We start from the raw sequence: 20,583 nt of genomic DNA, 5'->3' as shown, positions 1-20,583 counted from the left end.
CCCCCAAGATTAAGACTGCTAAATAGTTCATTAAATGGTTACCCGACTATCTGCCTTGACATTATCTGCTCTATGTACATCACAAGAACTATATACACACTCACACACACACTCACACTACAATGACACTCACAAAACTCATTCACATACACTGCATACACACACACACACACACACACACACGCACGCACGCACGCACGCACGGCACGCACGCACACACACGACACGCACACAACACACCGCGCACTCACACACACATCATACACCAATGACATTCACACAAAACTCATTCACATACACTGCATACACGCACGCACGGCACGCACGCACGCACGCACGCACGCACGCACGCGACGACGCACGCACGCACGCACGCACGCACGCACGCACGGCACGCACGGCAGCACGCACGCACCGCACGCACGCACGCACACGCACGCACGCACGCACGCACGCACGCACGCCAGCACGCACGCACGCACGCACGCACGCACGCACACACACACACACACACCACACACACACACACACACACACACACACACACACACACACACACACACACACACACACACACACACACACACACACACACACACACACAAACATACCGACACAACACAAACACACACTTTTACCCTTATCATTTGCTGCTGCTACACTGTTCTTTACTGTACTATTGTTATCTGCATATAGCTCCATTCTTGTGTATTTCTCTTACTATTTCTTATTTTTGAACTCTGCATCGTTGGGAAGGGCTCGCAAGCAAGGATTTCTCAGTAAAGTCCACACCCGTTGTATTTGGCGAGTGTGACAAATCAATTTGAATGGATTTTGTACTTGAACATGGATACTGAAGAAAAATGACAAGTGACACTGAAATAGAAGACACTTGAATTTCATGGGAAATATTGCTTTCATTAAGTTTTGGCCCACTCTCAACTTCATATAACGTGGATCTAGATGTGCCATGGAAATGTACATGAATGTGCCAAATGCTAGCCTTCGTTTTAAAACCAGGCCTGCACACTTTGAATCAAGTGCGATTTTCTGTAACTTTAGTTTGGAAAGAAACACTGTGTGTGTGTGTGTGTTGGGTGTGAGTGTGTGTGTGCATGCATTTGTGTACATCATACATGTGTGTTTATGTACATCAGTAGCGACAGACCATCTGGAAAACATGCATATGCATGAACACATGTCATATGTCTAACGACTAAATATAACATGCCCATATGTGCATTCATACTGTACAGTATGTGTGTTTGCCTTTCAGAACGTCCATGTGCGCGCATGTGGACGAGTGTGTGTTTTTCTGTGAAAGGGGTGCAGCCAGGCACAGAGGGGGCCAGCGGATCAGCTGTGTGCAGGTTTGGTGTCTCCGAGGAGGGGGGTGTGAGAGGACACGTCGGTGCCTGTGTGTGGGAACCCCTCGCTCCTCACTTCTCATACATTGTTCTCCTCGCTCCTACAAACCGTTAATGCCACAAAAGATGCTCAGCCCCATTGTAGCGCGGGACAGCTGAGGGGGAGAGTGGGGGAGAGGAGAGGGAGGCCAGAGGGTGTGGAGGGGAGGGGAGAGGAGGGGGGTGGATTGAGGAGACTAGGGGGAGAGCTCCAAAGAAGCCAGAGCTGGCTATAGCTGGCATTCTCTCCCCTCTCCTCTCCACCTTCTCCCTACTCAGCGCTGCCACTTAGCCCCTTCACAAGAGGATTTGGCTGGGCTGGATTTTAGGGGCGCAATGCTTATCAGACAATGGMATTAAACCAACTCAAGGCACCAGAGCTTTCTCCTTTGGGACCGTCCACGGTTAATCTGAGAATCTAGTGAAGGACGGCTTAGGTGATGTTACATTTTCATTAGACCTCTGAAGCCAAACGGGTCACTTATGGTAAAAGGGACCTGGCCACCATTGTGATGCAAATCCTGATTATTTCTCCTAATTAAAGCAAGTGAGGGAGGGAGGSGGGGAAGGAGGGAGGGATGGGGRCGGAGGGAGGGCAAGAGGGAAGGAGAGAGAGAGAGAAAAGGGGAGGAGTTGACACTGACAGACCTGAATACTCCATCTAGGCTGTAGTTCTCACGTCCCTCCCAGACCTTGAGATCTAGAGCTTTAGTCTAGTTGCTGGGAGATTTGGATGAATTAGATGGTTGGTTTTGGGAGGGGGACTGACTTATGTAAGACTTTATTTAAGTCTGCAGATGTACTGAATTATGATATGGTCTAATGCATTATAAGACTTGTAATACACTTTTGACCCCCTAAGGTCGATGTCCACAGCCCAGCGGAAATAGAATTAGCATAATACAAAAATCCCCATAAAMCTAAGTCTGTTTAAGACCCACTTTCAGTCTATTTATACCATCTCATAGTGACACTGACTAAATAACAGCCTTTTAACTGTCATACCCCATCAGAACCCAAAATATAAGCTTGTTTTACTCTAATGTTTGTAAACAAAGTAAATGTAAACAAACACTGTATAGCCTCAAAACATGTTTTAAAACAGTAATTTTGATATCATGGATGTTCAAGCCTTTGTGGAGAGGGATTGCATTTCTCCAGCCCCAGCTTTGTTTTCTGAAACACTGATTGTCACTTTAAGTCTGATCTAATCAAAACATCCTTAACTCTTCTATAGATGTTTATGTACTATAACTGCATTGGCACCAGACAAAATGCATACTGCAAAATGGGTAAACCTGTAAATAGTACTGTGGGAAGTAATGAATGCATCCTCTGTGACTCTCTGTTCCATAATGAGAAGAACACAATGTTCAAGAACATTTTCACTTCACAAAGTAACCAAAAAAAGTCAAAACAACAACAATTGGGCACTCATTTGTGTTATTGTTCATCATTGTTGTGGTAATTGTCCCCGGTAACCTAAAACAGACAGATAGATATGACAATTGTCTGTGACTACAGGGGGTGAAACGAAGACGCTCAGTCTCTGTCTCACCTCCTCTAGAGGAGGTTCACAACAAAGCAGAACGGAATCACAACAACTTGCTACACCACCAGCGGAGCTTCTGGTTATCACTTTATTCACTGGTCAGGAACCCATCCCTGTCCGTGTGTCCGTGTGTACGTGTGTCCGTGTGTCCGTGTGTACGTGTGTGCGCGTGTCCGTGTGTCCGTGTGTACGTGTGTCCGTGTGTACGTGTGTGCGCGTGTGCATGTGCACGCTCTGCAAGGGGGAGGGGGGTTGAGCAGGACAGAGAGAGAGAGAGACGAGGGGAGCATGTGTACAAATCATCCCCCCTCCCCATCCTCAGCCATGGGCAAAGAGAGGTAGGGAGGGAGGCCGGTACGAGGGTGTCGCATTAGGGGTGTTGGTGTGGAGCTGATGAGTGGTGGTTCTGGTACTGGCGTTGGTTACTCCTGCTCCACCAGTCCTCTTGGGGGGAGGGGGGGGTTAGACCCTGAGAACTTCCCCCTCTCCCCCACCCTCCCTCTCTCCCTTGGTGGARCTCGGAGTGCTGCAGCTCCCTGGGAGCGCGGTGGGAGCCAGTGTTGCCCCCCTGCAGCTTAAGCCTCTGTCTCTTTTTGTCCACAGCACAACAGCCTGTGGCATTCCGTGGCAGGCAAAGCTCACTGCTCGCTGTCACATGGGCCAGATTAGCCCAACTAAGAACTCAATAGAATGCTCACTTTAACTCACCCCCCCACCACCGCCCCCCTTTCCTCCATCCCAGCACCCCCCCCCCAAACACTCTGACACACACACCCACAGCCAATTGAACCGTTCCTTGTCTAGACAGCACCGCAAAGCAGCCATTATGATTTGTGGTTATTAAGACTTTATAAATCCTGCTCTCTTTGTCATTGTCACATTCCCAGCGGTGCACATGAATAAACATGCAGTGCAACGAGACCTATTTCCCAGTGGGGAGACACCACTTCCTCCCCTGGTCTGCCCGGCCTCCTGCATCCCGCCGCTGACGCMAGTGTAGCGCAGYATCATTTCTGGAGTCTGGAGGGTTAGATGTGGKAATATCTTAAATGCTGAATTTACATCTAGTTCAAATCCATGTTCTGCTGTAATTGAGTTTCTGAATGCCTCCTGGCCCCTCCGGTCTCTATTCCCTTCCCAGCAACATGATGCAGTTTTCGGAACGTAGGTCACAGAGAATCTGGGAATGCGTCCCAAATGTGTCCATAGGGCTCAGGTCAAAGATAGTACACTACTATATAGGGAATAGGGTGCAATTTGGGACACAAACATGGCTATCCATGGATCCAGCCACATGACCACTAGAYCACTACCTCTCAGACTAGACCAAACCAGGCCCCAGGGGGGCTTGCAGGGGCGGACATTCGCTAGGGGAACTTCTAGGAAATGGGAGCTCCGGAGGGGCAGGAATCAGTCTGTGGGAGGCTGGAGGAARGCCGCCAGAGGGAGGGAGGGACGGCCTGATGCAGGATGGATGGAAGGGAAGGATGGGAGTCAGAGCTAGGGGAGGTTGGGGGGTTAAACCGTACTCTCCTAGGGGGTTAGTACTTCCACAACAAAGCCATCTAACTACCTTTTAAAGACAAAGGGTGAAACACATWTGGTTCATGTTTGTATTATGTCAGACTTACACCTATCAGCCCCACTCCCACCACYACCCCACCGCACCCCTTCAAGTTCATTTAGACATGTATGTATGTAGTAATTCTAAATGGGTACGATTAGATTAGAATTGACCAGATAACTGTTGTTAATGTTTAGTTGTTTTAAGCYATATGTTTTATTTTAGGTGCAGAGTAGACTTCAATTATGTGTCACCACTTAGTACAGTGGAGTGAGTTTCATGACGGCATGGTTTTAAGAGAGGGGGTTGTTGGTTTAGTGTGTCAGTCTCCTACTGTGATTGAGCGTTAAAGGACGGCCTGCTGTAAAGGGGGGAGGACGGACCATGTTAAGGCTGAGGCTGGAACTGGGTCTGGGACAAAGGTTGGGTAAGAGGCTGGAACTGGGTCTGGGACAAAGGTTGGGTAAGAGGCTGGAACTGGGTCTGGGACAAAGGTTGGGTAAGAGGCTGGGGCTGGGGCTGGGACAAAGGTTGGGTAAGAGGCTGGAACTGGGTCTGGTGAGCAGAAGGTTGGGTAAAGAGGCTGGGGCTGGGGCTGGGACAAAGGTTGGGCAGAGGCTGGGGCTGGGGCTGGGACAAGAGGTTGGGGGCAAGAGGCTGGGACTGGGGCTGGACAGAAGGCTGTGGGAAAGAGGCTGGGGCTGCGGGACAAAGGTTGGGTAACGATGGCTGGAACTGGCTGGGACAAAGGTTGGGTAGAGAGGCTGGGGCTGGGGCTGGTTGACAAAGTTGGGGCATAGAGGCTGGGGCTGGGCTGGGACCAAGGTTGGGTAAGAGGCTGGAACTGGGTCTGGGACAAAGTTGGGGCAGAGCTGGGGCTTGGGGCTGGGACAAAGGTTGGGGCAGAGGCTGGGGCTGGGGCTGGGACAAAGGGTTGGTGTAAGAGGCTGGAACTGGGTCTGGGACAAAGGTCTGGGTAAGGAGGCTGGGGCTGGGGCTGGGACAAAGGTTGGTAAGAGGCTGGAACTGGGTCTGGGACAAAGGTGGGGGGCAAGAGGGACTGCTGGGGGCTGGGGCTGGGACGGGGACAGAAAGGTTGGGTAAGCTGGCTGGGGCAATATTGGGTCAATGAGGCTGGGGCTGGGGCTGGGACAAAGGTTGGGTTAAGAGGCTGGAACTGGGCTGGGACAAAGGTTGGTAAGGAGGCGGAACTGGTCTGGGACCAAAGGTTGGTAAGAGGCTGGAACTGGGGTCTGGACAAAGGTTGGGATGAGGCTGGGCTGGGGCTGGACAAGAGGTTGGGTAAGAGGCTGGAACTGGTCTGGGACCAAAGGTTGGGTAAGAGGCTGGAACTGGGTCGGGACAAAGGTTGGGTAAGAGGCTGGAACTGGGTCTGGACAAAGGTTGGGTAAGAGGCTGGAACTGGGGCGTGGGACAAGGTTGGGTAAGAGGCTGATGGCTGGGCTGGGACAAAGGTTGGGTAAGAGGCTGGGCCTGGGGCTGGACAAAGGTTGGGTGCAGAGGGGCTGGGGCTGGGGCTGGGAAAAGGTGTGGGCAGAGGCTGGGCTGGGGCTGGGACAAGTTGGAGAGGGCTGGCTGGGCAAGGGACAAAAGGTTGGGTAAGAGGCTGGAACTGGGTCTGGACAAAGGTTGGGTAAGAGGCTGGAACTGGGTCTGGGACAAAGGTTGGGTAAGAGGCTGGGGCTGGGGCTGGGACAAAGGTGGGTAAGAGGCTGGAACTGGGTCTGGAACTGGGTCTGGCAGAAAATAATGGTTTATTTTCAAGTAATGGTCTATTGCTTCAGAGCGGCACTATTGACAAGCGCAGCGCCAGCGAGCTATTTTATCACCCTCCACTGAAAGGGACTTCCTCACCGCCCCTCTAAATAGACAGGGTGAGAGTTGAGGAGGGAGGGAGGGGGTACTGATAAGAACTGCACAATACAAACTGGCCAGCTCTTGAGGAGAGAGAGAGAGAGAGGAGAGAGAGAGAGAGAGAAGAGAGAGAGAGAGAGAGAGAGGAGAGAGAGAGAGGACAGAGAGAGAAAGAGAGAGAAGGAGAGAGAGAGAGAGAGAGAGAGAGAGAGAGAGAGAGAGAGAGGAGAGAGAGAGAGAAGAGGAGGAGAGAGAGAGAGAGAATACTCAGAATAGCCATGAACCCAAAAAATGAACCATATGGTGGAATGACATAATGTCTTTATACATCCCTGCAGCATCACCTACATGCTGCCTAGTTCAACACCTGACAGGGGAAGTACTGTCGGCATGGAACTGACAGGGGAAGTACTGTCGGCATGGAACTGACAGGGAAGTACTGTCGGCATGGAACTGACCTTTAGCTGAAGAACACTGCTATTTTCACAACAGTCTTTAAAATCACTTGTTATTTTACAGACAACAAGCACCTGTTGAGGTAGACATTTGATTTGCTGGTACAACCTTGGCAGAAGTATACTTATCATGCGTTTCAGTAAATGTAAATTGGAAATACTTATCACATGTACGGTGTCCATATAGGCGCTCAGTCTAGAAATACGTTATCACATGTACGGTGTCCATATTAGGACGCCTCAGTCTCAGAAATAGGTTATCCAATGTACGGTGTCCATATAGGAACGCCCAGTCTCAGAAATAGTTATCGACATGTCACGGTGTCCATATTGAGGAACGCCTCAGTCTCAGAATAAGTTATCACATGTACGGTGTCCATATTAGGACCGCCTCAGTCTCAGAAATAGTTATCACATGTACGGTGTCCATATTAGGACGCCTCAGTCTCAGAAATACGTTATCACATGTACGGTGTCCACCTTAGGACGCCTCAGTCTCAGAAATACAGTTCAATCTCATGATGCATTTAAGGTCTAAACATTGGCAGTGCATGTGGTGGGTCTCCCCCATTCAATGTAAGTGATTTGAACACCTGGAAAGAGTGCTGTATAGAATCCATTACGACATTATCGTTATTAACATGAATATTATTTCCATACTTCTGGATCTCTCCTGCTGTTTGCGTACACACACATTACAGCCCTGTTTATTGTCATCAGTCAGTTTCCGCTCCTTCTGACGTAGTATCTGGCAGCTTCAGTGGCCGAGTGAACGCAGCCCAGCAGACGGGCCCAGCCAAGGCAGCAATGCAGTGGTCCTGGCTTTTAACTGGCTGATTAAGTCATGCCTCTGGTCTCGGAGACATCGTGAGACCCAGTGTTTCTCCCTGACCTGGGTTAAATAGTATTTGTAATATTTTTAAGTCGTTTCTCTGACGGCAATTTGTGATGTGCGGACTGGAGTGTCAATTTGGTGGGATGTGCGGTTTTCGGGACTTTCCTATTGGTTTCATTGTGCCAGTCAAGCTTGATCAAGCCCAGATTAAGTATTTGATATGATTTCAAATAGTATTTGAACCCAGATCTACTCTCTCCCAAGCCCCTGGTGATCGAACGGAGACCAGYGAGGGGGAKCACCAGTGACGTGCATAAATCACATCACCCCACATCAAATAAAGCCYCACACTTCAAAAGCTCTTAGAAACTCAGGGAAAGGTTCTCGCCAGGGGGGCCCGCYGTCGCAACAAAGGGTTCAGTTTACGCCCCCTGACTCCAAAACTGTGTTCTTGTAAAACACATATGTCATATTTATGTGTGTGCTTTCCTTGTAAAATGTTGTAAAGTTATTAAGGTTTGTAATGGAGGTGCAGTGACAGATCCAAAATGGAGATCATGTAATGGCTATGGATCATTGCAAAGCTGGAGGTCATACGCGTGTGAACGTAGAGGAGAGGACAGAGAAAAGCACAGGTCTATCATTTATGGGACGGAGACTTMGTTGTTGGACAAAACAAGGTGCCTGCCTATGCAGGGTTTACCTCTCTTCGTGTGTGTTTGTGCGTGTTTCTGTGCTGCGTGCGTGCGTGTGTGTGTGAGTGGTGTACATGCTGGTGGGTGTATACACCCTGGTTTATCTGTTATACATCTGGTCCTCATTTTCCCGGGTTTTGGTAATCCCATGCCACTGGGGATATAACGAGTTGGGATTAAATAGACAAATTGTGAGTAATACCTAGTTCATGGATACGTTGGATACGTTATAAAGCCCGCCTATATGAACTGGGTCAACTGCCAAGAAGAGGTGATTAAGGTTTATTTGTTGCTGGTAAGCAGCCACCACTCTTACACACACACACGCACAACACAATACTACCTCACAAACAACACACACCACCACAACAGTCAACACCACATAGGACTTAACACACACATACACACACACACACACACACACACAGCACACACACACACACACACACACACACACACACACACACACACACCACACACACACACACATATAGAGCCATTACAAACACACACATTCAACCAACCACAATGTTTGTCATGGTGCACTTGACATTTAAAGGTATTGTATTCAATAGGTGTTTACCATGAATTCATTCTCTGCCAACGTCAGAGAAGTTGCCTTTAAAAGTCAAATGCAATGCGGTTAGTTTGAATCTCAGCCTCAGTTTACACAGTTCATAGCATGCTAACTGTACGGCCAACTAGGATGTCAACACACCATGAGAACCCACCCGACACCGTCTACATCCAGCTCCACACCCACTCACCAGCGTAGTGAGAGAGAGGAGTGAGGTCAGCATTTGGCTCGTCACACTGTGGTACCTGACCATGGTTAGCTGTCAGGCAAGCAGCAAACGCACAGCTAGGCCCCAGACTCTCCCAGTCACAGCCCTTTCCCTGCCGCCCTGCCACTTTCCACTAGACTGACTACAGCAGCAGTAATAATACAGCAAGACCTCGCGCAGCAGGTCACCGTCTCACACGCTAAAGAGAGACTCACAATGACGCATTTGCTCCGTGCAACATTAACGGGCGCGTGTCCTAATGACACCTTACACATGGACAGGTAAAGTGATCGCACGTTGATGTGGATGTATGTCAGCATAGGTGATTTATAACTGCAATGGTCAAATGTCACTATTTGAACATGTTTTAATAGTAGACCGTGTTGGTGTGTGGGAGTGAGGAGAGATGAAGTACCACTATCTCATCCTAGTTGCCTCAAGGCTCTTTGCTCCACTAGGAGCTGAAAGACAATCAAGTTGAGTTAGTCAAGTTGCCACTCTATAAATCAAAGTTCCCCCCATGTCACTATCAGAGTGGCCAGATGGGTGATGGGTATACTCATCTAGTAATGACCTCTTTCTCCAACATTGACAATGTACCCGCTGAAGCAAGTTTCTGAAAAAGTCACTTTTTAATGTCCAGAGAACTGTGTTTGTTATATAGGGATGAAAGAGAGGGTGGTGATTACTTTTTTTATGATATGTTGCCAAGAAGCCTAAACAAAAAAAGTGCTATCTAGAACCTAAAAGGGTTATTCGGCTGTCCCCATAGGAGAACCGCTTTGCAAAACCCTATTTGATTCCAAGATTACAAAAATTACCTTGGTTCCAGTGTATAGAACACATTATTTGAGATTCCAAAGGAGAACCCTCTACACGGAATGATTCTACAACGGAACCAAAAAAGGTTCTACCTTGAACCAAAAATGGTTATCCTATGAGGACAGCTGAATAACCCTTTTGAAACCCTTTTTTCTAAGAGTGTATATATTGATGGAGATGAACACTTCTCTTGCATGTCTCAGAGGCAGGCAGGTGCCGCAGCAGCTGCCCCTTCGCCCTCCCACTCGCCAAGCGCCCTTTTGGGTGGTGGTGTAATTATATATTTTTTGTATACCGTTTTTTTCGTTGTTGTTCTGAACCCACTGCCCCCAAGTCGTTGTGACGTCGTGAAGTTCGCCACTCCCCACCCCTACCCCGTCGCCACTCCACACCCCTACTCCGTCGTCCCACCCCACCCCTACCCCGTCGCCACTCCCAACCTCTACCCCGGTCTCTCCTGTATGGAACTCAATTGTGCATTATTCCCCGTCTGCCCTGTACGGAGATTGTGCGTGCTGTGCCAGGTATCCAAACATGCATGGATTGACATGTGGTCACCGGTCAGGTTTGTTGCAACCTACCTAGTTTAAATATCAACACTACCGCCACATCAGCATAACATTTGATTAACACTTGATAACACTTGTTTTACATGATCATCAATATTCAGTATATACCTCAGTGCAAATGCAGTYTCCCTGAAGAGGTTTGACTTTGCAAGGTAATAAGACAGAGATGTAAAGCTTTTGCACGAGTGCATCGCGGCCACCGCCGGCGAGTGAGCTGGGCATCATTGGGCCAGTCATTGAAACTGGAAAGCTTTTTCAGGATTATAATTTCCTCCTCATATTGTACAATATGTGTCTCCACACTCCTAGGCCAGGAATAGGCAACTTTGAGGGGGTGGGAGCCACCAAAAATCTGAACTCATCATGAGGGGCAGAAGTGGCTCGCGGGTCTGCGTATCCACATCCATACCCACACATGTGATCAGAGCCAGCCCTTGCCTTTTGGGGGCCAAACGGGACATTTTGTGATGAGTGTGTTGTTGCAGAAATAAATAAGCCCACGCTAAAACAATCAAACTGTTTTTGCTACAAAATCAGTATGTTAGGAATTTCGACATATGACATATAAAAGTCTGTTTGTTTTCAGGGGAGGGGGGGGGCATTTTTCATTTTGAGCACCTGCCCCCTGAAAGTTGTTTGACAGCCGTGCTGAGACCCCTCTCCCAGCTGGTTGTTGTGGATAATGGCTAGGCATGGGCCTCCGGGCTAACAGGAAGATGATCAGTATTCATGAAGCATCCTCTGCCTTCCTGCTTGTTTGTTCTCTGCTGTGTTCTCACCATAAATTTGCTCTGAGAACAGTGACTTGCGATGGTTTTACGATGCAATGCAATGGTGTGTGTGTGTTTTGCGCGTGCATGCGTGCGTGCGCCGTGCGTGTGGTGTGTTGTGTGTGTGTGTGTGTGTTTGTGTGTGTGTGTGTGTGTGTGTGGTGTGTTGTGTGTGTGTGTGTGTGTGTGTGTGTGTGTGTGTGTGTGTGTGTGTGTGTTGTGTGTGTTGTCTTGCATAAGCATGTTGGCCCACATATTGCTGGAAGAAAGCATTCTGACTGGCAGTGATGTAGCTTGGAAATTTCTGAAGAAACGTCTGACCTTTTCATTTGATGGACATATCACCAGAAATGAACTAGAAACTGAGGGACATTTCATTCCAGATCAACTGGAAACTGTCAGTTGTTTTCTAATGCCTGACCTTTGAAAGCAGATACAACATTAGTTACTTCTACCCTGCAAGGGGACTGGGACTTTTATTCTCCTTCAGTGTAGCAGGGTAAGCAGTGGTGAAAAAGTACCCAATTGCCATACTTGAGATAAAAGTAAAGATACCTTAATAGAAAATCGACCAAGTAAAAGTGAAAGTCACCCAGTAAATTACTAGTTGAGTAAAAGTCTAAAAGTATTTGGTTTTAAATATACTTAAGTATCAAAAAGTAAATGTAATTGCAAAAATATACTTAAGTATCAAAAGTAAAAAATATTTCAAATTTCTTATATTAAGCAAACCAAAATGCACAATTTGTGTTTTTTAAAGTATTTACAGATAGCCAGGGTACACTCCAACAGTAGGGATGACCAGGATGGTGCCTGATAAGTGTGTGAATTAGACCATTTACTGTCATGCTAACCATTCAAAGTGTAACAGTACTTTTGGGTGTCAGGGAAATGGATGGAGTAAAAAGTACATAAATTTCCTTGGAATGTAGTGAAGTAAAATTATTTTTACCTAAGTACTTTAGACCACTGAGGGTAAGTCTGTCATAGCACGGAGAAGAGGTGACCATGCAGGGACAGAGTGTGGTTGTTGAGAGAGAAGTAGTGGAATTCCAGAGATACAGTACCAAGCTGAGAGTGTCAGCAAGGCCCTTCACCTGGTCAAGAGGAATCCACCACAGTATCAGCTCACAGCTGCTCCAGAGATACAGTACCAAGCTGAGTGTCAGCAAGGCCCTTCACCTGGTCAAGGGGAATCCACCACAGTATCAGCCCACAGCTGCTCCAGAGATACAGTACCAAGCTGAGAGTGTCAGTAAGGCCCTTCACCTGGTCAAGAGGAATCCACCACAGTATCAGCCCCACAGCTGCTCCAGAGATAACAGTACCAAGCCGAGAGTGTCAGCAAGGCCCTTCACCTGGTCAAGAGGAATCCACCACAGTATCAGCACACAGCTGCCCAGAGATACAGTACCAAGCTGAGAGTGTCAGCAAGGCCCTTCACCTGGTCAAAGGGAATCCACCACAGTATCAGCTCACAGCTGCTCCAGAGATACAGTACCAAGCTGAGTGTCAGCAAGGCCCTTCACCTGGTCAAGGGAATCCACCACAGTATCAGCACACAGCTGCTCCAGAGAAAAGGGAACATGAACACCACAAACACTACTTCCAAACGTCACACAATGACCACGTCCCTACTCAATGATTGACTGTGGTACTTATTATTGGAGCTAAAGCACAGAACGATAATCTGGCTGCCACATTTTAATTCACAGGCAGTAAAGATAAATCACCAGGAAAAAGACAGGAGACAGAAAAAGACAGGGAGACAGACAGGAAGATTGAAGACACAGTTACTGTATTAGTGATCAGCCCCGTTAACATCCTCCCCATGAGACAGACAGGGAAGTGAAACTGTACGTCCGACCGCACTCTGTCCAGCGCTGACAATGATGTCACACTATGCCGTCTCAAGGAGTGTGCTCTCCATGATCACACAAGAAGGTCATTGAACCCTCGAAGTAGAACGTGACTTTGTGCTGAAATCATTGTGACGTCGTGCTGACATCATTTCTGACACGCATCACTTCTTCTACTGTGCTGACCTAATAGGAGAATACAAGGGGAATAACAGGGGAATCACAACATGATTTCAAGAGTCAAAAGCCTTGTTCACACTGCAGGCCTTAAAGCTTAAAGCTCAAATCAGCCTTGTTCACACTGCAGGTCTTAAAGCTCAAATCAGCCTTGTTCACACTGCAGGCCTTAACGCTCAAATCAGCCTTGTTCACACTGCAGGCCTTAAAGCTCAAATCAGCCTTGTTCACACTGCAAGCCTTTAAAGCTCAAATCAGCCTTGTTCACACTGCAGGCCTTAAAGCTCAAATCAGCCTTGTTCACACTGCAGCCTTAAAGCTCAATCAGCCTTGTTCTCACTGCAGGCCTTAAACTCAAATCAGCCTTGTTCACACTGCAGCCTAAAGCTCACATCAGTTTTGGTTTTGGATACTGTCTCCAAAACACAAGTTACAAATGACCAAATTGGATTTGTTGGTTTGAGACAGCAGTCATAGCTGACATGGCCTACACTAGTTGTCATAGTAACGGCAGGTGTGTGCAGTGGTGTAGTCTGATTGGCCGGTGGTGCTCATGCTTCCTATCACTCAGAAGTGATTGTAGCAAGCTGAGGTGACAACAATGTCTGCTATGACGTTTCCCAGTTGCTTTGAACGTTCAAAATCTAGTGTAAGAACACTGTATAAAGTCTCAAAGAATAAGTTGATCCAACTTCAAAACTAGTCATTTTTGTCTAGTCACAGCAGTCAACTAGCTAGCTATGTGCATTTTGCTTTCTATCACATTCACTAATTGATTGTAAACAATTAACAAGCTAGTTAGCTACCACATCATGTGTCTTGTCAAACTGTAAACTATAGCAGCTAGCAAGCAACAAGATATGCCAAATAACAGTATAAATCTGATTTGACCTTCAGACACAAGTCGCTGGCCAGGTATCAGATTTGTATCCTACGAGGGTGTTTGAAATATCCGATACGATGTGTCTTTTGGCTGTTCAGACTGCAGGAAAAATACAGTTTGAATCAGATATGCAACAAATTGGATTTGAGTCACACCACATGGCAATGTGAACCAGAGGATCTAAGAGAGTCTTGTTCAATATCCTGATGACGTTAAATGCTGAGTGAAATTAATTCAGTAACAGTATAACAATATCTTCCAATAAGACATCTCAGTCTTCTTCCCACCATAAAAAAAATTGCACTTGATAACTTCTGTATTGAGGAAAAGTGTGCTGACTATGACTGTGATGTGTGGTTGGCTTCAACTAGCTATCTTAAGATGAATGCACTAAGTCGCTCTGGATAAGAGCCTCTGCTAAATGACAGAAATGTTCCTGTTGAAATATAATATGTCTACCAACAGCATTAGGATGATTAGATCAAATCATGTTGTTAAAGGATGTAACAATAGGGGAAACCCCGTATCCTGTTATAAAGCCTTGTTGTACAGTACACTCTGCACCGCTGAAGACCCTAGTTGAGATGATTCCAAATCCAATCACTAAATACAACCATTTTTCTCTTTTTATTACTTTTATGGGAGAAAAAGGGAAATGGACACGAAACAGATGGAAAATAACTCTCTTTGTCTCGACTACAATATCTCAAATTGGCCTAATTGGTGTTCTTGGACACTGGTTACAGTCGCTGCATGTGTGAACATTATACATTTCTCTGCAACCGCCCTGGCTGTCGTCAATGACTACGGTTGGCAGATACCTTTTTCTGCCCAGGCACGCTCCGCAGGCGCTACGGAAACACAAACCATCTGGGAGGCCCCTGGATCCTTAAGACACCCTACAAACACCCCTATGTCATCTACGTCCCCCGACCCACATGTCCTCTCTCTCTCTTCTCTCTCTCTCTCTCTCTCCTCTCTCTCTCTCCTCTCTCTCTCTCTCTCTCTCTCCTCTCCTCTCTCTCTCTCTCTCTCTCTCTCTCTCTCCTCTCTCTCTCTCTCTCCTCTCTCTCTCTCTCTCTCTCTCTCTCTCTCTCTCTCTCTCTCTCTCTCTCTCTCTCTCGCTCTCTCTCTCTCCTCTCTCTCTCTCTCTCTCTCTCTCTCGTCTCTCTCTCCTCTCTCCTCTCTCTCTCTCTCTCTCTCTCTCCTCTCTCCACATTGCATCGATATCTACGCAAACATTCCGAATGACTTGACTTTATTCATTCTTGCTCACAGTTACAGAAACACTTTCCACCAATGTGAGAGCAGCAGAAATCCTCCACCACTCTGCCAGAACCCAAGCTAACTTTCCAATAGCATTATTCCTGGATGCAATGGAACCCAAGTCTCAAGTCGAGATCAGTTTCCACTTTCCAGCCTCCATATAATTGAACAAATTGCTTTGAATCAGATTAACTGGGATAGTCTGGTCTTTGTTAGATTGGACTCGGGGCAAATACAGGATCAGTGCTGAGCTCTGCTCAAATGATGACAAACTGCATGGATTCTAGAGGTAATGCTTACTCCCTGAGAGGGCTGCCGTCATTACTCACCTACAGTACAGTACTAACTTACTACAGGCCCTGCTGCTTTCTGCTTGCTAACTTACTACAGGCCCTACTGCCTTTCTGCCTGATAACTTATTACACGCCCTACTGCCTTTCTGCCTGCTAACTTACTACAGGCCCTACTGCCTTTCTGCCTGATAACTTACTACAGGCCCTGCTGCCTTTCTGCCTGATAACTTACTACACACCCTACTGCCTTTCTGCCTGATAACTTACTACAGGCCCTACTGCCTTTCTGCCTGAAAACTTACTACACGCCCTACTGCCTTTCTGCCTGATAACTTACTACAGGCCCTACTGCCTTTCTGCCTGCTAACTTACTACAGCCCTCTGCCGTTTCTGCCTGATAACTACTACAGGCCCTACTGCCTTTCTGCCTGCTAACTTACTACAGGCCTTACTGCCTTCTGCCTGATAACTTACTACAGGCCCTACTGCCTTTCTGCCTGAAACTTACTACACGCCCTACTGCCTTTCTGCCTGAATAACTTACTACAGCCCTGCTGCCTTTCTGCTTGCTAACTTACTACAGCCCTGCTGCCTGTCTGCCTGCCTGCTAACTTACTACAGCCCTGCTGCCTGCCTGCCTGCTTGGTAACTTACACAAGCCCTGCTGCCTGTCTGCCTGCCTGCTAACTTACTACAGGCCCTGCTGCCTGTCTGCCTTCCTGCTAACTTACTACAGGCCCTCCGCCTGCCTGCCTGCTTGCTAACTTACTACAGGCCCTGCTGATTGCTGACCATCATTGGTCAATGAGGGACACATAATGAGGCTATAAGGTCTGCATGCTAACTATTCATGGAGAGGATGGAGAGATGGACCTGCTGTTGGCCTTCTGCTGTGTGGAAGAGTTTCTATCACGTTCACTGATGTAGTTGGTGGTGGATGTGTGGACAAACAGAAACACACAGACACACAGAGTGAGAGTACACTCTCTCTCTCTCTCGCTCTCTCTCAATCTCTCTCTCTCTTCAATCTCTCTCCCTCTTTCTCTCTCTCCTCTTTCTCTCATGTCTCTCGCATTCTCAATTTCAATTTAAGGGCTTTATTGGCATGGGAAACAAATGTTAACATTGGCAATGCACGTGAAGTAGATAATAAACAAAAGTGAAATAAACAATAAAAATGAACAGTAAACATTACACTCACAGAAGTTCCAAAATAATAAAGACATTCAAAATGTAATATCATGTCTATATACAGTGTTGTAATGAAAGAAATAAACATAAATATGTGTAATATTTACAATGGTGTTTCTAGTGGCAACAGGTCACAAATCTTGCTGCTGTGATCTTGCTGCTGTGATCTTGCTGCTGTGATGGCCCATATCTACTGGTATTTCAACCAGTACTTCACCCAGTAGATATGGGAGCTTATCAAAACTGGGTTTGTTTTWCGAATGATTTGTGGATCTATGTAATCTGAGGGAAATATGTGTCTCTAGTATGGTCATACGTTTGGCAGGAGGTTGGGAAGTGCAGCTTYGTTTACACCTCATTGTGTGGGCAGTGTGCACATAGCCTGTCATCTCTTGAGAGCCAGGTCTGCCAACGGCAGCCTTTCTCAATWGCAAGGCCATGCTCACTGAGTCTGTACATAGTCAAAGCTTTCCTTKATTTTGGGTCAGTCACAGTGGTCAGGTATTCAGRCACTGTGTACTCTCTGTTCAGGGCCAAATAGCATTCRAGTTGCCTCTGTTATTTTGTTAATTCTTCCCAATGTGTAAAGTATTAATCTTTTCCTTGTCTCAACACCTGATTGTGTTGCTGTCCTGGGGCTCTGTACGGTGTGTTTGTGAACAGAGACCCAGGCCCAGCTTACTGTCCGCACCGCACCTGCCCGCCCGACTAGCATCACTACTCTGGACGGTTCTGACTTAGAATATGTGGACAACTATAAATACCTAGGTGTCTGGTTAGACTGTAAACTCTCCTTCCAGACTCATATTAAACATCTCCAATCCAAAATTAAATCTAGAATCGGCTTCCTATTTCGCAACAAAGCCTCCTTCACTCACGCCGCCAAACATACCCTAGTAAATCTGACTATCTTACCGATCCTCGACTTCGGCGATGTCATTTACAAATATCTTCCAATACTCTACTCAGCAAACTAGATGCAGTCTAGCACAGTGCCATCCGTTTGTCACCAAAGCCCTTATACTACCACCACTGCGACCTGTATGCTCTAGTCGGCTGCCCTCGCTACATATTCGTTGCCAGACCCACTGGCTCCAGTTCATCTATAAGTCTATGATATAAGGTAAGCTCCGCCTTATCTCAGCTCACTGGTCACACGATAACAACACCCACCCGTAGCACGCGCTCCAGCAGGTATATTCTCACTGGTCATCCCCAAAGCCAACACCTCCTTTGGTCGTCTTTCCTTCCAGTTCTCTGCTGCCATTGACTGGAACGAATTGCAAAAATCGCTGAAGCTGGGAGACTAATGTTTCCCTCACTAACTTTAAACATCAGCTATCTGAACAGCTAACCGATCGCTGCAGCTGTACATAGCCCATCTGTAAATAGCCCACCCAATCTTACCTACTCATCCCATATTGTTTTATTTACTTTTCTGCCTTTGCACACCAGTATTTCTATTTGCACATCATCATCTGCTCATCTATCACTCCAGTGTAATTTTCTAAACTGTAATACCTCACTACTATGGCCTATTTATTTCCTTACCTCCGCGCGCCATTTGCACACAGTGTATATAGACTTTCTTTTTTTTCTATTGTGTTATTGAATGTACGCTTGTTTATTCCATGTGTAACTCTGTGTGTTGTTTTGTGTCACACTGCTTTGCTTAATCTTGGCCAGGTCGCAGTTGTTAATGATAACTTGTTCTCAACTAGCTACCTGGTTAAATAAAGGTGAATAAAATAAAACAAATAAAATCAAAATACAGAGATTTACAGTCAGGCCCAATTCTTGGTGATTTCTCTCTCTCTTTCTCTCTCTTCTCTTCTCTCTCCTCCCTCCCTCCCCTCTCTCTCCCTCTCTCGTCTCTCTCTCTCTCCCCCCTCTTCTTCTCTCTCTCTCCCTCCACTCTATCTGTCTCTCTCTCCTCTCACTCCCTCCCTCTCTCTCTCTGTCTCTCCCTCATCTCTCTCTACCCTCTCCCTCTCCCTCTGTCTCTCCCTCTCTCTCTCTCTCTCTCTATCTGTCTCTCCCTCCGCTCTCTATACTCTCTCTCCCCTCTATCGCTCTCTCTCCCTCCCCATCCACTCTCTCTTTTTCTCTCTCTTTCTCTCTATCTCTCTCTCTCCTCTCTCTCCTCCTCTCTCTCTTTCTCTTCTCTCTCTCTCTCTCTCTCCTCTCTCTCTCTCTCTCTCTCTCTCTCTCCTCTCCTTCTTCTCTCTCCTCTCTCTCTCTCTCTCTTCTCTCTCTCTCCCTCTCTCCTCTCCTCTCTCTCCCCCCTCCTCTCTCTCTGTCTCTCTCTCTCTCTCTCCTCCTCTCTCTCTCTCTCTTTCTCACTACCCCTCTCTCTCTCTCTCTCTCTCTCCTCTCTCTCCCCCTCCCTCCTCTCTCTCTGTCTTTCTCTCTTCTCTCCTCTCTCTCTCTCTACACAATCTAACATTTCATGTCCTAGGGCAATTTGGGGGGCAAATATAAAAATAAAAATTAATATCAGGTGACTTTTATATTAAACATGTCTCATCTCCACTGTCCTGTCATGCTTCGATGTGAAGTTTACTCTAGGTGCAGATCAGAGGAGGCTGGTGGGAGGAGTGGGCTTGTTGTAATGACTGGAATTGAATTAATGGAACAGAGTCAAACATGTGGTTTCCATATATGTGTTTGATACCAATTCCATGTATTCCATTCCAGCCATTACAATGAGCCTGTCTTCCTATAGCTCCTCCACCAGCCTCCCCTGGTGCAGATATAAGATCAGCTTTCCCTCCCCTAATCCTACCCTTAACCAATAGTGGGGAAAATGCTAAACTGACCCAAGATCAGCGTCTAGGCACAGCTTCACCCTACACCACCCTGTCAAACAGCCAGGCCATGGCACATTTAAAAACACAATACATTTTCAGAATGTGAGTATGTGGGTGAAACACAAAGCTACACCCACAGTCAGAGAAATACAATAAGAAAAARATAATCTTTGAATATTACTGTCATAAAAAAAACATATCTATTCCTACCCTTTTTGTGAATCTTTGTCAAGTTTTCAGTATTATGTGTTTTCACCCTACGATAGTTTTGGCAAGATAAGTCGATAGTTACCGTGGCATGGAAGTAAATGCAGTATGGAGTTTCTGGTATTAGTGATGCAGGCAGCATTGATTTCTCTGTCAAGTTGATTTCTCTGTCAAGTTACCCCTCTCTGTAAATAGTACAGTGGATTCACATCATCATGGGCCATTCTCAGAAAGTCAAGCCTGCTCATGTAAAATCACACTGTACATACAGTATGTCACTGGAACTGCAGGAGCAGACAAGGGAAAAACGTTAGGACAATTTGGATATATCATTAAAAAAAAGTTCAATTAGTTGAAATTGAGACAACATAGTCTCTTTAGAATACGTCAAAATAATGGCATTTAACCATGTAATGACATATTAGGAACATGTCACCAATGGAGACATATTACTTATATGGAACTTTCACTGGTCACTTTGGTTACACAAAATAACAATAGTTTGGTGGGTGCTTATATTTGTCCTATTTCACACATGTACAAGTGTGTATTAAAATGCATGTTTAGAT

The 20,583-nt window shown here is 46.6% G+C and overlaps 1 protein-coding gene across 1 annotated transcript; it reads right to left on the bottom strand.

Annotated features, from left to right (window-relative positions):
• Nucleotides 1-4,868: 4,868 nt before the first annotated feature.
• Nucleotides 4,869-18,561, bottom strand: LOC112074976 (uncharacterized). Its single transcript, XM_070440729.1, has 2 exons — nucleotides 18,549-18,561; nucleotides 4,869-6,232 (listed from the first exon to the last, which is right to left on the bottom strand). The coding sequence occupies exons 1-2, from the start codon at nucleotides 18,559-18,561 to the stop codon at nucleotides 4,869-4,871; spliced, it is 1,377 nt and encodes a 458-aa protein (XP_070296830.1).
• Nucleotides 18,562-20,583: the final 2,022 nt, after the last annotated feature.

The sequence above is a fragment of the Salvelinus sp. IW2-2015 genome, unplaced genomic scaffold (genome assembly GCF_002910315.2).
Source record: "Salvelinus sp. IW2-2015 unplaced genomic scaffold, ASM291031v2 Un_scaffold2910, whole genome shotgun sequence".
NCBI classification, from domain to species: domain Eukaryota; kingdom Metazoa; phylum Chordata; class Actinopteri; order Salmoniformes; family Salmonidae; genus Salvelinus; species Salvelinus sp. IW2-2015.
This window is presented reverse-complemented; position numbering and strand designations above follow the sequence as displayed.